This window comes from Phacochoerus africanus, chromosome 3 (genome assembly GCF_016906955.1).
Source record: "Phacochoerus africanus isolate WHEZ1 chromosome 3, ROS_Pafr_v1, whole genome shotgun sequence".
NCBI classification, from domain to species: Eukaryota; Metazoa; Chordata; class Mammalia; order Artiodactyla; family Suidae; genus Phacochoerus; species Phacochoerus africanus.
In genome coordinates, this window is record NC_062546.1 from 51,824,882 (window position 1) to 51,838,127 (window position 13,246).

Consider the following 13,246-nt stretch of genomic DNA (forward strand, 5'->3'; position numbering starts at 1 on the left):
AAGAATTATGTAGCATTGCAGAAAAAGGGTCATCATAATCACATTTATTCAAACTTATAAAACTCTTTTTAAGCTTAACAGATTACTAGTAAAATTGTAGAAAGTGGCATTCCGTGAGGGTGGCCTTAAGAAGACAGTGTGGTTTGCACGTGTGATTTATATGTAAAATACACAGCATGTATTACTTTTCTTCATTATTCTACATGCACACACTAACTTCCAGTGAATTACCTTGCTTCTGTTCACAGTTCACTGCACAGCCCAAGATGAGTTGCAGCATCCTTCCCAGCTCCGCAGCATCAGAATGTTCTCCAATGAGGTTCACATCAGGAAGGGTAAAGTCATTAATCTGCTGCCCTAAAATCTGGACAGAGATAAAGAGGTGAGAATTGCATTTACAGATGCAGGACCAAATAAAATATCTGAAAGAGGTTAGTCTGTCCACACTGGAAGCTCACTGCTGAGGCCAGAGCTGCTTCGTCAATCTTACTCCCAATTTCCATGTATACCTCCCACCATGTGCCCTGTATCTTTCTTGAGCTACAGCATCTTATTAGTCCCTGGTATATGGCACGTCCCCTGAGCTACGACCCCTCCACCTTCCCCAGAAAGACTACATGTGAGCTTGCTAGAGAAGTAGAGCCTGGGGGCTTCTGAAATGGGGCGGCAGTGGGGGGGCGGGTGAGGAGGCAAAAAGCACAAAAAGTAAATGAGGTTCATGCCCACAGCAGCAGGATTCCCCTGGCCGTCTTCACTCCCTGGGACTCCAAAGTGCTGATAACAAGATGCCTATATCAGGAAAGGAAATGGAGGATTCCTTTATGGGGAAACTGGATCCAAATGAAATGACAGATGCAGACAAACGGGTAAGTTTCTGTGATAATCCTATAGTGAAAAAAAAAAAGATCCTAAAAGCACAAAAGCAGGATGAATGTGGCTGCAGTGGTAGAGGTGAGTGGAGCTATGAAAGAGGCGGTCAGAGGGGTCATGAAGCATCTGGTAGCTCCTGGTAGGAAGCATGGATGTCATTCTCAATGCAAGAGGAAACTACAGAAGATGACTTTGAGGACGACTGTGACATAATCGAATTTTCATTTTTAGGAGTTCTGCTGTGGCACAACAGGATTGGTGGTGTCTTAGGACACAGGTTTGATCCTGGCCTGGCATAGTAGGTTAAGGATCTGGCATTGCCGAAGCTGTGGTGTAGGTTGAAACCTCGGCTTGGATCTGACCCCTGGCCTGGGAATGCCATATGCTGTGGGGCAGCCAAAAAAAAGGGGAAAAAAAATTTTTTTTTTTTCGGAGTTCCCGTCGTGGAGCAGTGGTTAACGAATCCGACTAGGAACCACGAGGTTGCGGGTTCGGTCCCTGCCCTTGCTCAGTGGGTTAACGATCCGGCGTTGCCCTGAGCTGTGGTGTAGGTTGCAGACGCGGCTCGGATCCCGCGTTGCTGTGGCTCTGGCGTAGGCCGGCGGCTACAGCTCCGATTCGACCCCTAGCCTGGGAACCTCCATATGCCGCGGGAGCAGCCCAAGAAATAGCAACAACAACAACAACAACAACAACAAAAAAGACCAAAAGACAAAAAAAAATTTTTTTTTCATTCTTAGAAATCATCCTGACTTGGGAGTGGAGAATAGACTGCAGAGTGAAGTCAGGGCCACCAGTTAGACGACACTAGACATCTGAACAAAGGCTAATGACAGCCTGGTACAGGGCGGAGAAGGAGGAACTGGTATTATGGAGATTTAAGTAACAGGTCCTGCTGATGCATCAAAAGAAGGAAGGCCTACAGGATGATCTGTAGGTTTAGACTCAGACAGTAGAGTGGATGGTAGTGTTACTTACTGAGATGAAGAAGACAGATAAGTTAAGTATAGAGGTAGGTTTAAACACAGGTGAGCTTGTGGGGAGGAAACAGTGAGGAGATAATATAGGTTTTCCAGACTGTGTTGTGTCCATTTGACATCTGTGATCATGGAGTTTAAAGTAAAACTACTTTCACTGCCTGTTTTTGCACAGCACTGTCTTGACTGTTCTGATGCAGACCCAGAGGATAAACTGAGTTGCTCTAAGGATGGAGGTTTGCCAAGGAATAAAATGGAAGTAGGAGGGATGTGGATGGTAAACCACCTTCATGGAAGGTAAGAGAGGGAAGGAGAGAGTTAATGGACAGTAGAGAGGGAAGTTTACGATCAGCAAACCATCCGTTATAGTACAGTGGAAAAGTTTACCTAGTAACCACCTAATAGCTGCTCTTTCAAACAAACATCCTAGAAATTACACAATGCAAGATAAAACACTATTAATTTTGAGCTAATTTTTCCTTTACTTGAAACTATTGTACAATATTGTAAAATTAAATTATCCTATAGCAATACTTCCAAGCAGAATGAAAAAAAAAAGTTCTTACCTCATGATTGTAATCCAGGATTCCCTTCAAAATTTTCTTTAAATTGCTTATCTGTTTAAAGAGAGAGAAAATGACTGGATAAAAGGCACAGATGAAAATACAGTTTAACCTAAAAAAACTTCTGAACCAACTCATCATTCTTGTTAATCATAAAGTAAACATAAAAAATAAAATTCAACAGTACTTTTGAATTTATCATTATAAATAGGACAATCAATGGCTCAATTTATTTGATCTAAGAGATTTATACAGCAAATGAGGTTTCTAGTTATGTTAAATTTTCAGTGTTATGACCACATTGACAAAATTGGAAGGTAATTGAATAAGATTCAATGGGAAGATTAAATTATATAGATTTTCTGCAGGGAAAGAAAAAAATGTGTCATCCTTACTGAAGACTTGAGTTCAATACTGTTTTTCCTAGAAAAGTAGAGTTGTGTCATACATAGAAGTGGAGTTTTAAAGTTAGAGCATGAAGTAAAAATGGGAGTCAAAATTACCCTTTGGGAATCTCTTAAAGCAACCTAGGAAGCAGGTGGCCACCTCAGAAGTAATGTCTCCCAATTCCTCCCCTGCCAGAGAAGAGTGGGTTTCTTCAGCTGAGCACCAAGAAAAGACTTAGGAGCCATAAACGTAAAAAAAAAACAAAAAACCTACTCTTTTTTTTTTTTTTGGTCTTTTTAAGAGCTGCACCATGGTATACAGAAGTTCCCAAGGCTAGGGGTCAATTCGGAGCTGCAGCTGCTGGCCTACACCACAGCCACAGCAACATAGGATCCAAGCTGTATCTGCAACCTACATTGCTGCTCATGGCAATGCCAGATCCTTAACCCACTGAGCAAAGGTCAGGGATCAAACCTGAGTCCTCACGGATACTAGCTGGGTTCATTACCACTGGGCTATGACAGGAACTCCTCTACAACTCTGTCTTTAAATGTTGGTATAACACTCAGCACTGCAAGATTCCTGTGCTATAAGGAGCATCCCAGGAACAAGGAGAGGAGGGACCAACACTCACTCAACTCCATGTCACCAGGTGAAATCACAGGTGCAATCACCTGCACTATTTACTGTGAACTTATTCTTTTCGCTCTTTTTTTGTGTGTGACTCAGGTCATCTGGCTCCATTTGTGTTAAGTTAGACAGATATGACTCTGCTAATCATCCACCTGGCTGTCCTCAGCAAGTGCTCACAGTGGAAGACACCCTAGGACTGAAGACAGCAGGGCCTGTGGCTATCAAATAAGAGGTTGATCTCAGCAGTGGCACCCAGTGCCTAATCAAAGACATATTTTTTCAGGGAGAAAATAAATAGAAAACTTTGTATTAAAAAAAGGAGTTCCCATCGTTGCTCAGTGGTTAATGAATCCGACTAGGAACCACGAGGTTGCGGGTTCGATCCCTGGCCTTGCTCAGTGGGTTAAGGATCCGGCGTTGCCATGAGCTGTGGTGTGGGTTGCAGACACGGCTTGGATCCCGAGTTGCTGTGGCTCTGGCGTAGGCTGGCGGCTATAGCTCCAATTAGACCCCTAGCCTTGGAACCTCCATATGCCGTGGGAGCGGCCCAAGAAACGGCAAAAAGACAAAAAATAAAATAAAGTAAAATAAAATAAATAAAACTGTTTGTATGTCAGAGAATCTGGAGACATATTAAGTATATAAAATACTTTATTACTTTGACTCTAGGGTGTTCAGTTTTTCATATTTTAACATTTTAAACTAGAAAGTCTTAAAAAAAATAAATGTGTCCATTTAAAATGGTATTTTATTTTCCACTAGAAAAAGTTACAAATCTTATTAATCAATGGTATCTTAAAAGTGAAGAAATATAACGAAGGATAAAACAAAGAGAATAGGAATACAAATCAGAGCTGCTACTTTCAGCTCTGAATATTAAGAATATTAATTATTGGAAGTTTCTGGTGTAGCTCAGCAGTAAAGAACCCAACTAGTATCCATGAGGACTCGGGTTTGATCCCTGGCCTTGCTCAGTGGGTTAAGGATCCAGCGCTGCCATGAGCTGTGATGTAGGTTGCAGATGCAGCTCAGATCTAGCATTGCTGTGGCTGTGGTGTAGGCCAGCAGCTACAGCTCCAATTCAACCTCTAGTCTGGGAACTTCCACATGCTGCAGGTGTGGCCCTAAAAAGCAAAGCAAAGCAAATTAATTATGAAGGATATTAAGAATGTGCCATACTTGGGACACACTGAAGACTGTATGTTTGTGTGTGGATCTGTGCAGAGAGGGTGGGATACACAATTCCTCTTGGGTGAAGCAGCAGCAAACATAAATGGATTAGGAGCATTACTTTAAACATGCAATAACATTAAAAAGCAATCAGTTTAATTGCCTATTTTTGAAAGGATATTTAGAAATTAAAACAGTGCCACTGAACAGTGTTCATTCACTGTAGCTTAGCAAAAGGGAGGAATTAGATTTTGGCAGGCCCAATATCTAGGCAATGGATAAATATTTACCTTGAATACATGTTTTATGGGGAAACATAAAGATAAACCAAGCTTAGCTCATCAGAAGTCCGGGGATTTCACACACTTGTTTACTTGCATCTCTGAGTTTCTACCAATCTTTATCAGAAAGAAATGATTCCAGAGTTTTTCAAACTGTCAGTCATGACCATTACTGGGTCATAAAAATCAACTTACTGTAACAAAATTATAGAGAACAAGTCAGTGGTGGCCAGGGATTCAGGTGAGGTGTGAGGATGTGGAGTGAAGGCAGCACCAGGACACCCTACAGAGACAGAGCCGTCTTTAGCCTCACTGTGGTGGCCGCTGCATGAATCTACACACTGACGGAATCACAGCACTGTGCACACAAACACGGGAGTGTGAGTAAACATGGTGACTCTGAATACACCATGTGCTGTGCCCAGGTTGGCTCCATAGGTTTGATACGGTATTAGTTATATAAGATGTTAGCACTGGGGAACCTGGGGGAAAGGTAAGTGGAACTTTCCCAATGCCCTGTGAATTTATCTATAATCATTTCAGAATATAAAGTTAGAAAACTGGAGTTCCCGTTGTAGCTCAGTAGGTTAAGAACCCAACATAGTTTCCGTGAGGGTGTGGGTTCAATTCCTGGCCTCACTCAGGGGCTTAAGAATCTGGTGTTGCCACAAGCTGTGGCACAGGCTGCAGATGTGGGTCGAATCTGGGGTTGCTGTGGCTGTGGTGCAAGCAAGCAACTGTAGCTCTGATTCAACCCCTAGCTTGGGAACTTCCATATGCTACAGGTGCAGCTGTAAAAAGAAAAAAAAAATATATAGATGGGTTGTGACTTATATTTCTAAAAGTAAAATAAAAACAATACAGAGTTAAAAACTTACTCAACTGTATAGGCACATACATCTAGGTAGAAAGAAGGCTGCAGTGTAAACTATATTTCTTACTGTGGGTTTGGGTCAAAGACGCTTGAGAAATACTACAACTTAAGGCTACCAGGAAGGAAATAAAAACAAGTCATTCTCTGTGTGTTCTGGACATGGTTAATAATGGTCAATATTTCCTCATTATTAATAAACACTAGCAACTTAACATTACTGTCCTAAGTACATCACATGTGTTAACTCATTTATTTCCATGTGGTAGATCCTGCTACAACCCCCATTTTACAAAATGGGGAAACTCAGGCACCAAAAAGAAGGTCAAAGACATTCCCACGGATGGTGAACGACTGACCTGGGACATGGACACAGGTGCTTGCTCGGGGCTATGTGCCCTCAGTCAGTGCGCTTCACTAACTTAGCCTGATCTTGGTGAGCAACTCCAGGTCACCTCCAATCTTTAATTTTAGATTATTTTGCTAAAGCCTATCTAAGATTCTTTTCTTTTTTTTTTTTTTTTTTGTCTTTTTGCTATTTCTTAGGCCACTCCTGTGGCATATGGAGGTTCCCGGGCTAGGGGTCCAATCGGAGCTGTAGCTGCCAGCCTATGCCAGAGCCACAGCAATGCAGGATCCGAGCCGCGTCTGCAACCTACACCCCAGCTCACGGCAACGCCGGATCCTTAACCCACTGAGCAAGGGCAGGGACCGAACCCGCAACCTCATGGTTCGTAGTTGGATTCGTTAACCACTGCGCCATGACGGGAATTCCCTATCTAAGTTTCTAAAGCTCACTAGACAGATCAGAGCAAAAGTCAACAAGGATTATACACACCCAAGTAAAAGATGAATTAACAGGTAGGAAAAAAAAATACCTTTAGCCTCCAATTATCTCCTACTTCAGTTTTGATTCTGTTTAGCCAATTTTCATCAAAGTATGCAGGATCTCTGCAAATAAGAAAAAGCTAGCATATTAAGATCATGTAACTTTCGAGCTAAAACACACACACACAGATTTGAAACCCATTCTGTATCATTCCTTAACTGCAACATAAAAATATTTGATACATATTGGCCACAAAATAACTCAATATAAGGAGACTGAATGCAATAACAGTAAATTTCTCTAAAAGCAACTGTTACCAGCTCATTAAAAAATATAATTTTATCAACAAACAAGCTAAAAGGTGAAAAGTGATAAATAGTTTATATATTTTAAATTATACACTAATCTGGAATGAATGTAATTAGTAGATACCACACTAATATCTAAAAACATTCAAAATCATTGACAATTGTTTTAAATAGGCAAAAGAAATATACTAGGAAAATGGTTAAAATAAGCTTTTTAGTTAATATTTTAATGAGTTTCCATGATCTAATACTTTGAAGGTCACCAATAATGTTACTAAAATTTCAATGTCTTTAAATTATATAAACAGAGAACCTGTGTATAAAAATACAGGCATTAAACAAAGTTGGATACTATTTCTGTTTGCAGAAGGCTTAGATCTAAGACAACACTGGTATGGACACACAAATGAAACAAGGGTAGAAGCTGAATATGCTTATGCTTATCTTTCTTAGGAAAACCTCCAAACTTTTATAAACACTAGAAAGAAAAAAAAACTTTTAGCCTGGCATGATGTTCACTTCAAAGTTCTTGAATCCGATGCTCTAAGAAATTAAATCATTTGTTCAAAACCACAGACTGAACCCTTACAACTGTCTCCATTCACTCAAAAAGCATAATGGCAATGAGAGAAATATCTGAGAAGAGAATCTACATTTCAACTTACGCTGTCACTCAAATTGATAAATACAATCAGTACTAAATTTTGTTCAAATTATTATTATTTTGGCCACATTTGTGGCATATGGGAACTCCTGGGCCAGGGATCAAACCCACACCACAGCAGTGACAACTTGTTTTATTTTATTTTTTATTTTATGGCCACACCCGAGGTACATGGAAGTTCTTAGGCCAGGGAAGAATCTGAGCCACAACCACGACCTACACTACAGCTGTGGCAATGCTGGATCCTTTAACCCACTGTGCCAGGCTGGGGATGGAACCCTCATCTCTGCAGTGACTTGAGCTGCTGCAGTTGGATTGTTAACCCACTGCCCTATAGCAGGAACTATTAAATTTTATTACTAAAAAAGAAAAATGTACTTATATGGGCATACGTACTTATGAAAAAAAGTTACAACTAAGTTATCTCTGTAGAGAAGCCTGTATCAAAGTTAACATACTAACTTGAGAGACAATAAAGTTAATACTCTAAAAATTTTTTAAATGAGATATAATTCAATACCACACAACTCACCTGTCTGAGGTGGATTTTAGTATATTCACATCACCACAACCTAATTTTTCCATCTTCCCATAAAGAAACCCCCTATCCATTAGCCATCACTCCCATTTCCCTCTCTCCAGCCCCTAGGATCTACTTTTGTCTTTATGGGCTTGCCCATTTTGTACATTTCACAGAGAAGAAATCATATACTATGTGGTCTTTGGTGTCTGGCTCATTTCATTTAGCATGTTTTGTTTGTTTGTTTGTTTGCTTTGCTTTTTAGGGCTGCACTCGCGGCATATGGAAGTTCCCAGGCTAGGGGTCAAATTAGAGCTACAGCTGCCGACCTACACCTCAGCCACAGCAACACCAGATCTGAGCCGCGTCTGCAACCTACACCACAGCTCACGGCAATGCTGGATCCTTAACCTACGGAGCAAGGCCAGGGATCGAACCCACAACCTCATGGTTCCTAGTTGGACTCCTTTCTGCTGTGCCATGAGGGGAACTCCCATTTAGCATGTCTTTATGGTCCATCCATATGGTGGCATCAATCACCACTTCATTCCTTTTCATGGCTCAATAATATTCCATTATGGATACCCTACATTTTGTGTATCTATCTATAAGTTAATAAACATGTTTCATGTGGTATGTGCCTAGAAGTGGAATTGCTGCGTCTAATACTAAGTCTGTTTAATATGTGAAGTTTAAACCAAACTATTTTTCGTAGTTGTACCACTTTACCTTTCTGCTAGCAACACACATTAGTTCCAATATATCATCTGTAATTGTACCACTTTACATTCCTTCCAGCAACACATGTCAGTTCCAATATACCCAATATATATTCCAATATATAGCCAATATACCTATTAGCTTTTGCCTAATTCAAGGTCAGGAAGACTTACTCTCAAACTTTTCTTCTAATTCTCATAGTTTTAGTTTTAAATTCAGATTAAGATACACAGCGCACAGTGTTGTTAAGGGTCTAATAAAGGGTCTAACTTCATTCCTCTGCAAGTAGATATACATATCTACCTATTTTGTTTTAAGCTTAATCTAGCTTCTTCAGTTGAGGTTCTTTTGTTATTATGTGAGAGAAACAAATTTGAGTAAACCTGTGCAAAACGTGGAACTTACTGGAAGGCCACTGGGATACGTTATGGTCCTGAACAGGAACTGGGCCTCATAGCTATTAAGGAAAGCTATTAAGAATCTGGACAGTCTTCTCCTCACTCTCATCTATGTTTCTGCCCATCTGTATGTTTTCTCCCTGAAGACCAACATTTTCCTGTTTCTCCACACACTGCTGAAGAGAACTGCACACATGTTCCGTGTCGCACCATGCTAGTTCAAGAAGATAGTTTTAAAGGCCAGCTGTCACTCAATCCCAATTCTAAATTCCCAGGAAACTCCAAATAATCCAGCTAGAGTATGTTTTTCATCCCTAGTCTGATTGTATGTGATCAAATGGATGAAGAGCCACAAGTGGGAAACACGCAACTTCAGGTTTCAGAGAAAGCAACTCCTGTTAACTGGGCAGACAATCCCCCCAAAAGTGTCCTCTTTGCTTAAAACCTCTTGTAAAAATAGATATTGCAAAGAAAAACAATTTAAGTGAATTCTGCTAAAATATTAAAGAATTACTATAAAAATAATATAGGAAGTAGAAAATGTTCCGTATTTTTAATACTTAAATAATAGAAAATGTGGAGTTTCCGTTGTGGCTCGGTGGTTAATGAATCCGATTAGGAACTATGAGGTTGCGGGTTGGATCTCTGGCCTTGCTCAGTGGGTTGGGGATCAGGCGTTGCCATGAGCTGTGGTGTAGGTTGCAGACACGGCTTGGATCCCGCGTTGCTGTGGCTCTGGCATAGGCCGGTGGCTACAGCTCCAATTAGAGCCCTAGCCTGGGATCTTCCATATGCCGCAGAAGCAGCCCAAGAAATGGCAAAAAGACAAAAAAAAAAAAAAAAATGCTATAATGTAAAAATCACATGGGAGTTCCCATCGTGGCTCAATGGTTAACAAATCCGACTAGGAACCATGAAGTTTCGGGTTCGATCCCTGGCCTTGCTCAGTGGGTTAAGGATCCGGCATTGCCATGAACTGTGGTGTAGGTTGCAGACGCGGCTCGGATCCTGCGTTGCTGTAGCTCTGGCTCTCAGCTACAGCTCCGATTAGACCCCTAGCCTGGGAACCTCCATATGTGGCGGGAGCAGCCCTAGAAAAGGCAAAAAGACAAAAATAAATAAATAAATAAATAAAAATTAAAAATTAAAAAAAATCACAACCACTGCCAATCAAGTCTTTCCAATCAAAAAGACTCACAAGGCCAAGTCTGCTGCTAAGTAGGTGGTGACCACCCAAAGCCAAAGGCACTGAATTTACTGGCTGCGTGGCAGTTCAGGGCCATACAGCTAAAAGATATTACAACAGGAAGCCCTTAGCTTATCAAAAAAAAAAAAAAAAAAAAGGAATGCTTTAAAATGTCTAAGAAGTGGAGTTCCTGTTGTGGCACAGTGAAACGAATCCAACTAGGAACCGTGACATTACAGGTTTGATCCCTGGCCTTGCTCAGTAGGTTAAGGATCTGGCATTGCTGTGAGCTGTGGTGTAGGTTGCAGATGTGGTTCAGATCTGGTGTTGCTGTGGTGTAGGCTGGCAGCTGTAGCTCCAGTTTGACCCCTAGCCTGCTAACATCCATATGCCGCGAGTGCGGCCCTAGAAAGCAAAAGCAAAAGCAAAAAAAAAGGTCTAAGGAATCACACTCTAAAAATGCCAGGATTATGAGATACTTCACTTACAATTTAGAACAATACTTCCTTTTTCTTTTTCTGGGGGGAGGGGAGGTGATCTTAGGGCTGTTTTAGGGTCATAACCATAACTTCACTTACAATTTAGAACAATTCTTCCTTTTTCTTTTTCTGGGGGGAGGGGAGGTGATCTTAGGGCTGTTTTAGGGCCATAACCATAGCAACACCAGCTCTGAGCTCCATCTGTGACCTATGCCACAGCTTCCGGCAACACAAGATCCTTTAACTCACTGAGCAAGGCCAGAGATTGAACCCGTGTCCTCGTGGATACTTGCTGAGTTCTTAACCCACTGAGCCACAATGGGAATTCCACAGCAAAAGAACTCAGAAAAATCTGAATAAAATACTTCAAGCACTATGATACAGACTACTTCTTCCTTAAAAGATGACATCAAAATATCAGAACAATGTCTGAGCTGGGAAGGTAAAAGAACAAAGACAACTGTTTCTGCCATGTACTTAACACCCAATCACATGCCAGCCACTGAGCCGGGCACTCTATGTTCACAATGACACCACCAGGAAGGTGTCATTATCCCCAAGTTACCCCTGAGGAACAGCAGACTCAGAAATTAATCTCCCCAAGTTCAATCACACAGTCTGGTGGCAAAGTTCAATCACACAGTCTGGTGGCAGAGGTGACAGTACTGTCATTTTTGTTACAAGAGAGTTCAACACAACACTGGTCCTGGCAAACAACACCCAGGTCCTGAGGGTGACTCTCCCCTTCCGGCCAAGCAGACCAGTCCCGGAGAGAAAAGACCCACGGCAGTCAGGACACCCTGTGCTCATCAGGGGCAGGTGTCTGTCTCATCCATTGCCATCTGCCCAGCACTTCACATCTGACACAAAGCAGTTCTCACTGGCTCCTGTGCACTGAAATACATCGGAAGGTGACAGCTCTTTTGCCTTTTTTTTTTCTTTTATTATAGCTGATGTATAAATGTTGTGTCAATTTCTGCTGTACACCAAAGTGACCCAGTCATATATATATATATATGTATGTATATGTATGTATATATGTATGTATATGTATGTGTATATGTATGTATGTATATGTATATGTGTATATATGTGTATATATATACATATAAATATACAGTCTTTTCCCATAATATCTTCCATCTAAGTTTTATCACAAGAGATTTGATATAGTTCCCTGTGCTGTACAGCAGGACTTCCTTACTTATCCATTCTAAATGTAATAGCTTGCATCCACTAACCCCAGACTCTCAGTCCATCCCACTCCCTCCTCCTTCCCCTTGGCAACCACAAATCTATTATCCATGTCTGTGAGTCTGTTTCTCTTCTGTAGATAGGTTCATGTGACAGCAGTTTTCTTTTTTGTCTTTTTGGGCAGTACCTGCGGCACATGGAGGTTCCCAGGCTAGGGGTCAAATTGGAGCTGTAGCTGCCGGCCCACACCAGGCCATAGGAACGTGGGATCCGAGCCACATCCGCAACCCACACCACAGCCCATGGCAACACCCAATCCTCAACCCACTGAGCAAGGTGAGGGAATTGAACCTGCATCCTCAAGGATGCTAGTCAGGCTGTTAATTGCTGAGCCAAGACGGGAACGCCAGCACTTTGCTTTAATGAGCTTTCAACCTACTATTTGGGTAGAACACAGCAAGAGAACAAGTCTACGACCTTCTTGCATTCAATGGCACTTTGCCTAGTAATGAACTCTGACTCAGTACGAAGGCTTAGTCTGCAATCTCAGCAATGTTTTCTAAGTACCCCTTAATTACCATTCTCAGGCTAGGATTAAACAACATAAAGGTAAGTTTTTCCAAAATCTTAAGAGATTATAGTTCTGCACAGATATATAAATAACAACAGATAAGCTTACAAGAAGTGCCCTTCATGAGTAAGAAACTATCTTTAGCTTCTTACTATGTCCTGACACCTAAGAAAAAAACACAAACCAGCTACAAAACATACAAAGCCATTTTCTTAGATTTTTCTAGTAACAGGTCTATTTGGCTGTAACTTATGAACCAGTCATAGTTTAAGCTAAAGGAAAAAGCCCATTAATTTTAAACCTTAGTATAATTCCAGAAATATACTGTCTTCCTGCAGTCAACTGCCTCCACAGAAATTAAAAAATTAGATTTCTATTGCTAAAATTATTTAAGTACCGAAACTTTTTTTTTTTGCTTTTCAGGGCTGCACCTGAGGTATATGTAGGTTCCCAGCCTAGGGGTCAAATCAGAACTACAGCTGCCAGCCTATGCCACAGCTCACGGCAATGCCAGATCCTTAACTCACTGAGCGAGGTCAGGAATTGAACCCGTGACCTCATGGTTCCTAGTCAGATTTGTTTCCGCTGTGCCATGATGGGAACTTCGAAGTACCATGACATTATT

General features: G+C 41.2%; 1 protein-coding gene across 4 annotated transcripts in view; it reads right to left on the reverse strand.

Annotated features, from left to right (window-relative positions):
• HOOK3 (hook microtubule tethering protein 3) overlaps positions 1-13,246 on the reverse strand; it is a 95,025-nt gene that overhangs the window by 62,129 nt on the left and 19,650 nt on the right. For all 4 annotated transcript variants that reach the window (XM_047771761.1, XM_047771760.1, XM_047771763.1 and 1 more), the window contains exons 3-5: positions 6,631-6,703; positions 2,414-2,464; positions 232-364 (exon numbers count right to left, since the gene is read on the reverse strand). In XM_047771761.1, coding sequence (XP_047627717.1) covers positions 232-364; positions 2,414-2,464; positions 6,631-6,703 — 257 coding nt within the window. The remainder of the gene's footprint in view (positions 1-231; positions 365-2,413; positions 2,465-6,630; positions 6,704-13,246) is intronic.